The 14,359-nt window shown below is 39.5% G+C and overlaps 2 protein-coding genes across 5 annotated transcripts; both read left to right on the forward strand.

The window, feature by feature from the left end:
- The first annotated feature begins 2,284 nt into the window (after window positions 1-2,284).
- enam (enamelin) lies at window positions 2,285-4,778 on the forward strand. Of its 4 annotated transcripts, none has more exons than XM_086156459.1 (8): window positions 2,285-2,323; window positions 2,498-2,556; window positions 2,650-2,673; window positions 2,819-2,881; window positions 2,967-3,011; window positions 3,122-3,145; window positions 3,342-3,407; window positions 4,124-4,777. In XM_086156459.1, exons 2-8 carry the CDS (start codon window positions 2,503-2,505, stop codon window positions 4,442-4,444), a joined length of 597 nt encoding a protein of 198 aa, XP_086012585.1. In that variant the 5' UTR covers window positions 2,285-2,323; window positions 2,498-2,502; the 3' UTR covers window positions 4,445-4,777. The 4 variants fall into 4 exon arrangements, with proteins under 4 accessions (XP_086012585.1, XP_086012583.1, XP_086012584.1 ...); XM_086156457.1 differs by having other exon boundaries at window positions 2,816-2,881; window positions 4,124-4,776; XM_086156458.1 differs by having other exon boundaries at window positions 2,294-2,323; window positions 2,502-2,556; window positions 2,816-2,881.
- Window positions 4,779-5,477: 699 nt separating this feature from the next.
- cnga1a (cyclic nucleotide gated channel subunit alpha 1a) lies at window positions 5,478-11,404 on the forward strand. Its single transcript, XM_086156883.1, has 8 exons — window positions 5,478-5,672; window positions 5,985-6,093; window positions 6,188-6,250; window positions 6,460-6,555; window positions 6,659-6,763; window positions 7,081-7,187; window positions 8,006-8,616; window positions 9,210-11,404. Exons 1-8 carry the CDS (start codon window positions 5,657-5,659, stop codon window positions 10,068-10,070), a joined length of 1,968 nt encoding a protein of 655 aa, XP_086013009.1. The 5' UTR covers window positions 5,478-5,656; the 3' UTR covers window positions 10,071-11,404.
- The last annotated feature ends 2,955 nt before the right edge of the window (window positions 11,405-14,359 follow it).

The following is a 14,359-nucleotide window of genomic DNA, read 5'->3' on the forward strand; positions in this document are numbered from 1 at the left end:
TCTTGAGCCTGCTGCCCCAGCACACAACAGCGTAGAAGATGACGCTGGACACCACCGAGTGGTAGAACATCTGCAGCATGGTCCTGCAGACATTGAAAGATCTGAGCCTCCCCGGCTCTGACCCTTCTTGAAGCTGGCGTTGGTGTTAATAGTCCAGTCCAGTTTATTGTCCAAGTGGACACCCAGGTACTTATAACTGTCCACAATGTCCACCTCTGTACCCCTGATGGTGACTGGGGTCGGATGGGTCCTCTGTTTCCTGAAATCCACCACCAGCTCCTTTGTCTTTGTGACATTGAGCTGGAGGTGGTTCAGTCCACACTACTCCACAAACCTGTCCACCACGCTCCTGTACTCCTCCTGGCCTCTGTTGATGCAGCCCACGATGACAGAGTCATCTGAGAATTTCTGCAGGTGGCAGGACTGCGAGGAGAACCTGAAGTCTGAGGTGTAGAGCGTGAACAGGAAGGGAGACAGGACCGTCCCCTGTGGCGCCCCCGTGCTGCTCACAACGGTGTCCGATGCGATGTTCCCCAGCCTCACGTACTGCGGCCAACCTGTGAGGTAGTTGTTGATCCAGGCCGCGAGTGGAGCATCTACCTGCATGTCCAGAAGCTTCCTGTTCAGCAGGGCAGGTCGAATGGTGTTAAAAGCACTGGAGAAGTCAAAGAACATGACTCTCACAGTGCTTCCTGCCTCCTCAAGGTGTATGTAGATTCTGTGCAGCAGATAGATGATGGCGTCTTCCACTCCTATCCGGGGCTGGTATGCGAACTGCAGGGGGTCCAGCGAAGGTCCGACGACTGTGCAAAGGTACCTCAGGACGAGCCTCTCCAGCGACTTCATGACGTGTGATGTCAGGGCCACTGGTCTGTAGTCGCTGTGTGTGCTGGGATGCTTCACCTTGGGCACTGGAACCAGGCATGAGGTTTTCCACCGGTCGGGGACAACCATCTGGGTCAGGCTCAGGTTGAAGAGATGTGAGAAGATCCCACACAGCTGAGAGGCACATCCTTTCAGCACTCTGGGGCTAGGGCCGTCAGGGCCGGCGGCTTTCCTGGGACGGAGGCGGCTGAACTCCCTTCTCACCCCCTCAGCGGTGAAGGCGACAGGAGGGGGTGGAGAGAGTCCTATTTGGGGGCAGGAGGGCTGAGGTGTTAATGAGACGTCGTCCAGGGAAGCAGAAGAGGTGCGTGGGGGAGGGGGAAAGCTCCTTAGAGTGAGGGGTGAGGGCACAGGGGAAGGAAAGTCCTGAGAGGAGCTGGGGGGAGGGTGGGCGGAGGCACCTTCATCAAATCTGTTAAAAAACAGGTTTAGTTTGTTTGCCTCATGCAGGTCTCCTTCCATCATCTGGCTTGCTTGTTTTCCATGGCCAGTGATGGTTTTCAACCCACTCCACACCTCCCTCATGTTGTTCTGCTGGAGTTTGCTCTCCAGCTTCCTTCTGTAACTGTCCTTTCCCTCTGCGATCTTCTCCCTCAGCTCAGTCTGCACCTTCTTCAGTTCCTCTTTGTCTCTTTCCTCTTTCCTAAAGCATTCAAGTTTATCCAACTTGGAGTTGGAAATTTTGGATAAAATGATGGTATGGTCAAACTAATTCTAATTTTCTAATTGGTCTTATAATAATTGTCTAACAATATATTCACTTTCCTTCCTGGCCTATCCATCTGGCCTCTTTCTGACTGGATCTAACATGTACTGTCCCCCTGTTAGGCTCATTCCTGATCCTATCCACCCTCTTCATACCCAAAGAGAACCCAGACATCTGCATGTCTGCTACCTTCAGCTCTGCTTCCCATCTTTTCTTCTATGCCACTGTCTCCAAATCATAAAGCATCACTGGGCTCACCACTGTTTCGTACACCTTTGCAACTTCCTATTAATATTCGTACACCTTTGCAACTTCCTATTAATAAGCAGTACAATTACTTTCATTGAAATTGTCCAAGTGATGCATTCACATCCATGTACAAATGCATATCATACATTTTCTCTATACCTGTACAAATTGTTACCTGAGGTCTTCATTCTTAGACTCATACTGAGACATCTTAAAATATTGCATAACATGCCTTGTCATGTCAGACAGTTTTGCTTTTCAGACAAAATCACGAAGGACCAAAATACATGCTCCTCTTTCCTTCCCCTCAGTTCTGAATTTTTAGTTCACTTCTAACACATCCGGCATGTTTTGTTTTACTGGATTTGATTGGCTGACAACAGAAAGAGTCAGCATATAAATTGCACTACTGTATGCAAGGAAGTGTTTTTCTCTATGTCCATTCCTAAAGACACAAGCCTTCAGTTCTCCTCCAGTGAAAAGGTGAGATTTTCAGTTGTAAATGTATTTTGTTTCCTGCAAGATCAAAACTTTGTTTTTATTTGTTTACCAAATATGTTTGAATGTTGCCATGGTTGCCATGTTATCATGGACACACAATACATCTACATGTTGAATACAACAGTTTGTGTTTTAATATTTCGAAATCTAACATAGTAAGAATGGAGCTTATCCTCCTTATAATGGGCCCACTACTTCTTACCTCGGCTGCTCCGGTGAGTCTTTCATTAAGTTCAAGTGATTGCTGAATCAGAAATGTATTTGGTTTATTGATACAGAAAACCCCTTATGTCTCTTGATTTTATCAGGTCACAGAGAGTCAAAGCAAAGAGGTAAGGTGTTGTCTCTAAAGCATTTTATGTCTGGGTTAAATCAAGTGTTTTGTCATGCCTTAAAAGGCACTGTTGCTTTAAGTCTGAGGGAGGATAAGTGGTGTAATTATTACATGTCTGGAAATGTCTGGAATTTCTTCAGCAGCTTGCAGCGCATGCTAATGAGGCCCTGAGGTGGATGGAGATGTACAGGCTTTACCAGCAGCAGGTTAACTGAGTGATTTCAACACAAACATGGAAAAAAGGTTTTGATAAGTTGATACTGAAAATTAATGTTCATTACTTTTTTTCAGCAAATAGTTGGAAACCCATTTCTATCTGCAGCAGCAGCAGCTCCTGTAAGACTCAGTTACACTATGAATGTAGAATTAAATGAAATATTTTAATGTAACCAAATTCTGCAGTGATTACAAAATTTTACTTATTAATAAACTATTCTTTTATACAGGCTGGGGCACCTGAGGATTCAGTGGTAGGTTTCATACATCATTTCTTTGAACATGTTGAGGTATATGCCATTTGGATTTAGGGATGGCACATTTGGTGTTTTAGAGACAAAAGCAGAGAGACTAGACTGAAGGACAACCCTTGAGGGGACCAGCTGAAAGGAATACAATATTTGCTATTTGAATTTAATAAACAGTATCTACCTCTCTCCATGTGTTCAGACAGCAAATGTCCCACCCCCACAACCTGCTATTCCTGTTGGAGATGCATCAGAGGAGGAAACAGAGGTAAGCAGTATCCTCTTCATGATAATGAAAATACTTTTTCAGTAGATATTAATGTGAATGAATGGCACATACTTTTTCAATGTAGTAGGTTTTAATATGCATAAAATCAATTTATTTCAAAAACATTACAATGGATTTTTGGAAAAATATTTCTGTAGTGCAATATGGTATTTTCCTCGCAAATCCAGTACAGATGAAATCTAAAAGGAAATAAAACCACCTGGTGCTGTGCAGTAATCTCAAAAATAAAATCTGTATGAATATCTACAAGTTCATCCATCCATCTATCCATCGTCTGCCTCTTATCGTGTACTCAGGGTAGTGGAGGATGCTGGAGCCTACTGTAGTTGTCATTGGGCGAGGGGCAGGGTACACCCTGGACTGGTCGCCAGTTAATCGCAGGGCCACATATACAGACAGACAAACCCATGCAGAGAACATACAAACTCCACACAGAAAGGTCCGCTTGTCGGAATCAGGCCATGAGTCCTTTGTGCTGTGAGGCCGAAGCACTAAACATTACGCCACTGTGCCACCCCACACCTTCAAGTCAGTTTTATAAAAAAATTATCAACGATTGGGCGCAAAAAGTACAAGAGTTATCTATCATATTGATCGTTGTGTGAACGTAATTGAGCATTTTCTGTAAATGAAATGAAATTGTATGTTAATGTGAAATATTTTTGTACATGCCACTTTCACTTTCCTGGATACAGGATGCCAGCCATGCTGATAATGCCAGAGCACCTGTAGCGGTTATTTCCACCATATTAAATTCTGAGGAAGCAGATGTGAATGGTGTGGAACCATTGGCAGAGGAGACAGCACCAGCAGAGGCAGCTGCAGAATCTGGTTCTGATGCAGTAGCCGCTGCAGAGCCAGCTGTAGGTACAGCAACTGCTGGAGCTGGCATTGTCGACACTGCCTCTGTTGACATGGCTACTGACGATGTTAACCTTAGAGCCCGATTTATGTCTGACACAGCAGCAGCAGGTGACCTTGCTCCTGTGTCAGCAGATCCTGCTGTGCATCAGTAATTACACTGCTTTTCTTTTGTGATATGACTTTGAGTTGTCATAAAAGCAGGTAGAGCGATATAGTGTTGTATCAAAGCGGGTGCAAATGAACTGATTGAGAAATCACAATTTTTGTAAAGCCAGTCTTTCATATACCTTGTATGCATGTATCAAATAAAAATCCCTAGTATTTCTTTTAAAAGGATGCAAATAACTGACAGAAAAAAGTCAAATGACCATAAGTCACTTTTAGTCCCTGAATTTAGAAAAAAATGTTATCGGTACCTGTATGTTTCAACCAAATAAAGCCTTACATGATACATAAAGAAGACTGTAAACCTTACATGATACATAAAGAAGACTTAAGTTATTAAAAAAGCATTAGGCATTCTATTAAACTATAAGGCATGTTGTTCATTTTTCGAAAATATATTTTGTATCTGTAACAGAACATGGTAGCTAAAGCTAAAAATCCACCTGTGGAATAGGATGCAACACATTAACACTTCACTCTCGTGTAGTGGGTTACCTAAATTGTTTAAAATTAATGGAGTCAATGGAGAATGGAGGCTAAATAGGTACAAGGACACATGCTTCAAAACTGGGAGATGTTCTGGTTTAATTTAACTCTCATAGCAACTATTTGTTGAGTTGCAGTAGGTTTAAATTCTCTACATACAGCCCTGCATGATCTAATTGGATCACAGACGGATATGGGCTAAGAGTGCTGACTGGGTAGAGGATGGCAGTATGTGTTTATGTATGTGTGTGTGTGTGATTGTGTGTTTGTGTGTTTGTGTGTTTGTGTGTGTGTATAAACTACTAAAAACAATCTTCTAAAAAAAGACTGAAAGAATTAAATGTTAATTTAAGCGTTCTAAATCATGAAAAACATGTAAGCATGTTTAAAAAAAGTTTGGGTTTTTCATAAATGTATTTCATCTCATATCTGAGTAGATAAACAATTAGGATAAGGGACTTTGCCACCCCTCACCCCCCACCCTACCCCATTCTCAGCCCTCTGTAATCCTGAAATCTTTGTCAGGGTCACAGTGTCACAGCTTGTTAAACTCTGCTTATGCAGTAGGTGCAAGTTATTTAGTAACACCTTACATTATTTTATTGAATAGCTCCTATAAATATAAATAAATATACAATGTATATGAGTGCTCAGGTTGCAGATTATCAACGTTGACACACAAAAAGGATCAAAGGAATAGACTCGACATTAGAATGGCTGCAGGAAAAGGTAAGACTGGCTGAAGAAAAAACATTTTTTTACATTTTTTTGTTTTGATTTATCAGTTCACTGTGTTGAGACAAGTGTCTAATTGATCACTCTTTAAAATTACAAATGAGAAAAGGCTTGAAGGTTGAAAAGGTTGTGTTCAGTTTATGATCTTAAATAAATGACTTGACATTTTTTAGGCTATGGTCTGAACCTACTCAGTGGAAAGTGTCATGAGACAACTCTGTAGTAAATTGATAATGTACAGCGGAAATTTGACTTGACATGAAAAGAAAGAGAAATAAAAATCTTTTGGTGATATCTCTTTTGTAGATAACATTGGTACCATGACTTCGTCAGTTATGCTCCATCACATCAGTGTGCCACATCACACAATGCCACAAATTGGCACAGATTGTGATGAGCAAAGCAAGCACAACCTGTGAGCAAAACTTCAAATTCTTGTTGAATTAAAACAATGATGTTTTAGATATAAAGGACTTATTTACATATTTGTTTCATGTTACTTGTTTCAGACATGCACCACAGACAAATCCTCATCATCTGTCAAACCTGAATAACAGTAATAACAATGAAAAGTAAGTAACCAGCCTAAAGTCATTAAAAGATTGAACAAGTCCATTCTGATGGCCAATTAAACCTCCTCATTCATCATTTTCAGTGGAGAAAAATACAAAATCATGAGCATAAGAAAGAGGATGGAGAGTAATTATGTTGTATTATATAAATCCAAATCCCTCACATAGGCTTATGCTGAGAATTTTAATTTGTTTACTGTTCATTGCAGAGAGGACAAAAATGAAAACAAGGACAAAGAATCAAAGGTAAAGGAAAGGGAGAGGGAAGAGATAAAGAAGAATGACAAGGATAAAGACATTGAAAAGTGAGTGTTATTGTGAATACAGTTCTCAATAGAATTCATAAAAAACATTTTTAAAAAGTTTTTTTCATTTATCTATTGTAACACCCTGCCTCTGTTTTTATAGGTCAAAAGAATTATTTGTTATTAATCCTGCTGGGAATTTATATTACAACTGGCTATTTATTATCACCATGCCTGTCATGTACAACTGGACCATGATCATAGCCAGGTGACTTTTCCAATATTTCCAATATGATCCCAACCTCAGATTGTAGTTCAAAGAGACCTGCTGCATACCATTGCAACTACTTCAGTGGGATAACTTCAGTTCCTCTCCAGCAGTCTGTCTCAATTTCATTTTAAATGAAAAAGCTATGATAAATTGTGTTAGTGGCGCAGAAGCACAGGACTCTTAACTGAAATCAATGTATAAAGTTGAAGCCAAAATCCCAGAGTATTGTAGTGACTTGGTGAGTTTGTGGAAATGGCTTCAACATTATAAATGTACAAGATAAACTGCTAATGCTCATCTCAATCTGCCAACAGGGCATGCTTTGAAGAGCTGCAGCATAACTACATCATCTACTGGGTTGTTTTAGACTACACTTCAGACCTCATGTACCTTGCTGATATGGTGGTCAGGACAAGGACAGGTTAGTGACAAATGCAATAACTTGGAGTTTTTGAAACATGCTCCTTGATATTTGTAAATGTTCTGTCATGAAACAATACTCACATTCCCATGACCATAATTGCACAGATATAGATGAAAAACAATTTCACTGGGGCATTCTAAATTTGGACTCACAAAGTGGGTCTTGAGTTAAATTACCTGCACTGCTGCTCAGCACATTATCAGAAAATGATAATTTAACCATGGAACTTTGGCGGAGAAACCATGTTTGTGTGAAGAAATACTTTATGCAAATCTGTCATTAATCATCCTTAATGCTAGAAAGGCTTTTGGTCCATGGAATGATAGTTTACAAATAAGATGAAGAAAAAACAAAAAACAAATAAAGAAGCATGAATTTCTGTTTGTTCTGCAGCTCTGATATGTGAAGTTATTATCCAGTGATATCTTTTTTCTTTTATTTTGCCAATATCAATTTGGAAAATACAGTAATTACAGAAACAAAGCATGGAAGTATCTAAGTAATGGCTATAACTGAAACAAGAAAGCATATACCCACTGAAATTTGTTTGCTTTTAATACTTTGATTTATGTTTTCAAAATACATTGCCTACATTGCCTACACAGGCCTACATTGCAAGCCTTTAATCTTCAAAACCAACAATAATGAGGCAATTATAGTTGATTTGAATAATGATAATAGTTTTATTGTGGTAGTCAAACTTTAATTTTAGCCATTTGATGAAATCATTCAGCTTTGCAGAAGACAAATTTTCACTATCAAAATGTACATCCCTCATCTGTTTTATACATTTGATTGTACTTTTATGAATGCAGGTTACCTTGAACAAGGCCTGATGGTGAAAGACAAAAATCTGCTACGAGATCGCTATGTGAGCAGTTTCCAGTTCCAGTTGGATGTTGTCTCGATGCTGCCCACTGACATCCTTTATTTCTTTCTGGGTCTTGACTACCCAGAGATCCGAATCAACAAGCTGCTGAGAATTGGCCGCATGATGGAGTTCTTCACAAGGACAGAAACAAAAACTAACTACCCAAATATCTTCCGAATAGCAAACTTGATTATGTATATCCTCATCATTATCCACTGGAATGCTTGCTTCTATTTTTCATTCTCAAAATCTATTGGCTTTGGGGCAGATGATTGGGTTTACCCATCTCTGGAAGATCCAGAGGAGCCAGAGTTTGGCCAGCCAATGAGAAAGTACGCTTTTAGCCTCTATTGGTCTACTCTGACCCTTACAACCATTGGAGAAACCCCACCACCAGCTTTGGACTCAGAATTTCTCTTCCATGTTGTTGACTTCTTAGTAGGGGTTCTAATTTTTGCCACCATTGTGGGAAACATTGCTACAATGATCTCCAACATGAATGCTGCCCAAGCCAAGTTTCAGGCTCGGATTGACAATATCAAACAGTACATGCAGGTAAATTCATCAATTTTTAATGAAAAGTTTTATAACATGAACAAACACATCAAAATGTTTGGCAACTTTTTTGCTTCTCTTTGAATATTCACCCGAATGAGGTGGAAAATTTTGGTATCTCTATAATCCCGCTAGCTGTGTTTTGGGGGCATCAGTTTCGGGTAGTGTTTCCCTTCTGGAGCAAGGCCTTGAGGGGAACTTGCTGGGTGGTACCATGTGGCTGGACCTTGCCCAGCAGGGCTTTCATACATCTAGTTGGACCTTTAATTAGAACCCCTGAGCCTTTAAGCTGGAAGGAGTCAATCTGGTTATCTGAGAAGGATCCCTGCTGGGCATCTCCAGTTAGAGATGTTATGGGCATGCCAATGCCGATTTGCCTGGAACACTTTGGGGTCCCCCAGGAAGAGTATATTGTTGAGGACAGGGATACTTAGGTGGCCTACTCAATCTGTTGCCCCCATGACCTGGCCCAAGAGAAACAATGAGATAATGAATGAGATAATGAATGAGATAATGAATGAATGAATGAATGAATGAATGAATGAATCAGTGAATTATTATTTGAAATGCTCTTACTTTCTTTTCTCTTATAGGTTCGAAAGGTCAGCAAGGATCTAGAACTGCGGGTCATCAAATGGTTTGACTATCTGTGGAATAACGGCAAGGCACAGGACGAACGGGAAGTTTTAAGGTACCTTCCAGACAAGCTCAAAGCTGAGATAGCCATTAAAGTTCACATGGAAACGCTCAAGAAAGTTCGCATTTTTGCAGACTGTGAAGCGGGCTTGCTTATTGAGCTTGTACTCAAACTTAGGCCACAGGTGTTCAGTCCTGGAGACTACATATGCAAAAAAGGTGATATTGGGCGTGAGATGTATATCATCAAAGATGGAAAACTTGCCGTTGTGGCTGATGATGGTATTACACAGTTTGTTGTTCTGGGAAGTGGCAGTTATTTTGGTGAGATCAGTATTCTCAATATCAAAGGCAGCAAGGCAGGCAATAGGCGAACGGCCAACATCCGCAGCATTGGTTACTCAGACCTCTTCTGCCTATCCAAGGATGACTTGATGGAGTCACTAACAGAGTACCCAGATGCTAAATCTATGCTTGAGGAGAAGGGCCGGCAGATCCTGATGAAAGATGGTCTAATAGACTTGGACCCTGCCAATATCATGCCAGAGGCCAAAGAACTGGAGGACAAGGTCAACAAACTGTACAGTACAATGGATTTGATGCATGTCAAGCTGAAGAAAATCCTGGGCAATTATAGAAATGCAGATGAGGTTCTCAAGCAACGTATTGCTGAACTAGAAAGCCTGACAGGAGAGGAGGTTGAACATGAGGATGTGGAGGAGGATGTAGAAAGAGAGGAAGGGAAGGTCAAAGTGGAGAAAACAGAGGATGGAAAGGCAAAAGATGGTCAAGGAGATGGTGAGAAAACAGAAAAATAAAATAGATTATGGGTAAACATGGAAATAGAATAAGTGGAGAAAAAGAAAAGGAAGAAATTTGGCACAGGCAATGAAAAAAATACCATCTACAAAATGTTAACTACCGGTATTCTACATACACCCAACATAAAAACAGGCTTGCAGACTCCAAATCCAACCCCCCCACAAAACAAGTAAACAAAAAAATAAATAAATGATAAATAAAGGACTGGAATAGACACCCATTGGAGCCCAACACTGTATGTTTTTAAATAAATATTCAAATAAACTGATGGGTTCAGGTATCACATGTTTACTGCCTTTGTAAAATTACTTTCAAGATAGAATAGAATGCACTTTTAATCGTCCCACAATGGTGTTTCTTAAATGGATATGCTCAGATTTATTCATGCAACCTGCAGTTTTATATATTAAGTATACCACATCACTGCCATCCTTAAATAGAGAAGAAAAAAGTGGGAGTATAAAGATTTGGTCATTGCTTAAACAGTGAGTGCAACCATCATGGTTTGTCAATCCAATGGCACTGTCCCTGTTAGAAATGTGATGTCAGAGGCATGTCGGCCAACAATAGCCCTCGAGTATCCAGAGCAATGAGGTACTCAGATTGGATCTCATCCACCCCAATACCTATGGGCGGTACACCCATGGGAAGGGAGACCCACATTGCATTTTTCTTTGCCCCCTCTGCCTTCAGGTGAGGGGCCATGGGTTCTGACTGTTGTTTGTGCCTCTTTTTACTGAAAAGCAGCTCAGTGTACACACCCTTTCTGGAGTCTTTGGAGGGGGGTGCTAAAGTTTCAAGTTCTTTTAAATCCCTTTTTGTCAATTTTCTTAATAAACTGGTAACTGGTTGTGTGTTACTTAAATAAAATTTGATGAAAAATGGGAAAATATGTCACTCTTTATAGTTTTGTCTGCTTTTGAGTGTGAATCTATTGATGGTGGCCATAATGTTATATGAGTACTGTTTTCACAGAATTTACAAAATGGAAGCACCCCTTTCACTGAATGCAAGCGTTCGGTTAATACAAATCCTTTTTGATCTTTTCAAGTTTTTTTTAATCTCCAATAGAGCAGGAATTTCCTCAATTCTGCTTAAATGGCCTGACAGGGCTACAAAACAGAACATTTATACCCATTAATCATAATGCAGCTATATTGGCTTATTACCTTGTTTTTTTTCCAGTCTTTCTACACTGTTCATGTGACAATAAACGCTTTGAATCTCGAATCTTCAACGTGCTGTACCAAAAGTACCAAAGGTAGGCAATATAATCAAAGTAAAATAGAAAACAACATTTCAGCAAAGGATTTTGGGTTAGTATACTGAACTATTTATCTTTGTAGACAGACATTTTCTTCTATCTCTTTTTATTTTTAATTTCCTCCACCAATAAATTATTCAGAACAAACCCAGAGTAATTTGCAATGATTTTGTTTTGATTTTGTCTAATTTATACAGAGTAGCAAATGAAACTTACTCCATTTTTTGCTTGCACCCAAAAATGATCTATCTGTTTAATAAGAAGAAAAAGTATCATCTGCAATTTTACAGTCTTTTCTAAATCTGTACTCATTATGGCATTCCAGCAACACAGTTACATTGGCTACATCAATCATTTTGTAAATGATTGAAGAACATGAACCCACCTAATAGTTGGGACAATGAAGACCTAAAAACAATACCCTTAAGAATTCTGTAATGCTTATTTTAAAGTGGTTATCAACACACCAACATTGATCCTTTGATAACTATCTGAAAGGATTTACTATGTCAATCACCAGATTATTAGAAACTTGGAGCTTTTCATTTTGCAAATAAAAACTCAACACATTGTGAAACAACTCCTAACGGGAAAAGCCGAAAGAAGAAGAAGAAGAAGAAGAATTGTGAAACAACTGTATCTGCATTTGATTATCATTTCAAAAGTACAAATATTGCATTTATATAAATGTAAAAAGTTTTGTAAGCAGATTGCTCCTTGCTGTAATATCTATCATCTATTCACACAACTTATCCTGCACTCAGGGTCATAGGTTGGGTGTGGGTGTTTGGTTGGGATAGGGGCTTGAACCCCATCATCACCATATCCCTCAGGCAGATGTCATCTTGGGATGTCACCAGACACCACGTCTTTGGAATGTGGGAAGAAACCAGAGAATCTGGAGGAAACTCACACAGACATGGAGAGATTTGCAAATTCACCAAAGGCTCCTGCTGCCAATGAAACCAAAGACCTTCTTGCTGTTAGGCAGAACCACCGTCACCCTACTGCCTGTTAATTCAACATTTAACACATTATCTGGTTAAGACATCCACATTACTTCATCAATTAAAGACAAAACCTTTACAAATATAAACAAACACAAGACATCACTTTTTTTTTCCTTTTTTAATCACAACAGAACAACAAATAAATGCAAGTGCTTAAGTGTGACAAATGTAGCATTTAAGGAGAAAAAGTTTAATTTTCAGGCAATTTGCTTTTTTCTGACATACTTGACTCTGTGTTTGGCACAAAAGTGTCAATGTGAAAGAAATTCCTGAATCCCTGACACTGACACTGAAACACAGAAGTGAGTTTTGTCTTCTTGAAGCAAAAAGATGTATGTTCTTAAAGAAGTGCCTCATCTTTTCATCAAATTGTCTTACCTTTGCATCAGTTCTCCTCTTCATCGACCTTTAGGACTGATTGGTAGATCTTTTTCAAACTATCGAAAACCACTTTTTCCAATCACTGATATGGACAGTGATTGACATTTCATGGGTCAGCAGGGCGGCACGGTGGCGTACTGGTTAGTGCTTCAGCCTCATCGCATGAAGGACCCTGGTCCTGGTTCAATTCTGTCAAAGGGACCTTTCTGTGTGGATTCTGCATGTTCCTCCCGTGTCTGCTTGGGTTTCTCCCAGTTTCCTCCAATTTTTGAGAAGGATTGCCATGAGTGAGTGAGTGAATGTTGCCTGTCTGTGTACGTGGCTCGGCGACTGACTGGTAACCCGTCCCCCGCCACAACTGGGAAAGGCTCTAGCATCCCCCAAGACCCTGAGTGCAGGATAAGCTGCAGACATGGGATGGATGGAGGTGAGGGATAGCAATTATTGAACATTGTAAAGCCATATACGGAAATTATGCCTTTCAGACTCTTGCAAACCACATTAAATGATGTCACAGGGAAGACGCAGCCTGCAGGTCTTTAGTTAGATGCATGTGCCATAAGATATTTAAAATAAAGTTTGTCCTGATATTGTTGAAATATTTTTAATATTGGTATAAGCTTTACCGGCACTACATTTAGAAAGTACAGAGAATCTTCTCCTTTCCCTTCAGGAGTCACCACAGCAACTTTTTCCATCTTGGGCTCTGGGGGACACTGGCCCATTTTTAAATAAAGATAAATAAATCACACTACTTTGCAAGGACAACTCATGACTGTACCCTTGTTCACCACCCCTCAAGAAAGTGACTGGGCTGAATTTGCCAAGGAACAGGGAAATAGAAACAAGACAAACTATCGTTTAAGGTACAAAGGGAAACTATATCTACATGCACGCTTAATGGAAACAGGTTGACACAATCAAGACCAAACAGAGGGAGGAACAGATGTGGACAATTTACAGATTCCTGGTCTTGAGAAAGGGATTCCATCAACTAAGCAAGAGACTGCACAAACAAACAAACAAAACATTGTGAAAGATACACACAAAAGTTAATAATTATTTTGGTAGTAGGTTTTAACCAAGTAAGATAGTAGAGTTGGAGATTCACACACCCAAACCACTAAGACAATTAAATAAAGATATGGCAAAAAGGAATTTAGTTTAGTTAAAAAAAAATGTTGTAACAATCAAGTGTGACCCATCTAACACACAAAACTTGAAAGTATTTGCTCTTTAAAAATTAGACCTCGACTTATAATTTATTTATTTGACCAAGGTATTATCTTTATCTCACTGCTATATCCATTTGAAACTGTTCTTGTAATTTTTGCAACACTTTAATAGCAGGAGGAAATAAGTGCTCCAAAACTGTTTCTGTTTATATTGTATCATAACATCGAACTGAAATTATTTTAATATTCTGTACACTGCTATTTTTGTAAATGAACACAATCAGGCTTATTTTTCCTGTTTTTTCTATAGAGCAGTGCTTCTCTATTATTTTCTGTTACGCCCTCGCCTCGACTATAAATAATATAATTTGTCTATGAAATTGTTATAAGTGCACCTCTGCATAAAACTATATCCTTATTGAAATTAAATAAAACAACAAAGAAAGAAATATAGT

This window comes from Fistularia commersonii, chromosome 12 (assembly GCF_037954325.1).
Source record: "Fistularia commersonii isolate RoL2024-O1a breed Wild chromosome 12, RoL_Fcom_v1.0, whole genome shotgun sequence".
NCBI lineage: Eukaryota > Metazoa > Chordata > Actinopteri > Syngnathiformes > Fistulariidae > Fistularia > Fistularia commersonii.

Excerpts from the sequence above, each read along its gene's own strand:
- cnga1a (XM_086156883.1), top strand. Across the intron at positions 6,764-7,080 it reads TGGACCATGATCATAGCCAG|GGCATGCTTTGAAGAGCTGC; the intron begins GTGACTTTTCCA and ends ATCTGCCAACAG. Across the intron at positions 8,617-9,209 it reads ATATCAAACAGTACATGCAG|GTTCGAAAGGTCAGCAAGGA; the intron begins GTAAATTCATCA and ends TTTCTCTTATAG.
- enam (XM_086156457.1), top strand. The coding sequence starts at position 2,503 with ATGGAGCTTATCCTCCTTATAATGGGCCCACTACTTCTTACCTCGGCT. Across the intron at positions 3,146-3,341 it reads GGGCACCTGAGGATTCAGTG|ACAGCAAATGTCCCACCCCC; the intron begins GTAGGTTTCATA and ends CCATGTGTTCAG. Across the intron at positions 3,408-4,123 it reads CATCAGAGGAGGAAACAGAG|GATGCCAGCCATGCTGATAA; the intron begins GTAAGCAGTATC and ends TCCTGGATACAG.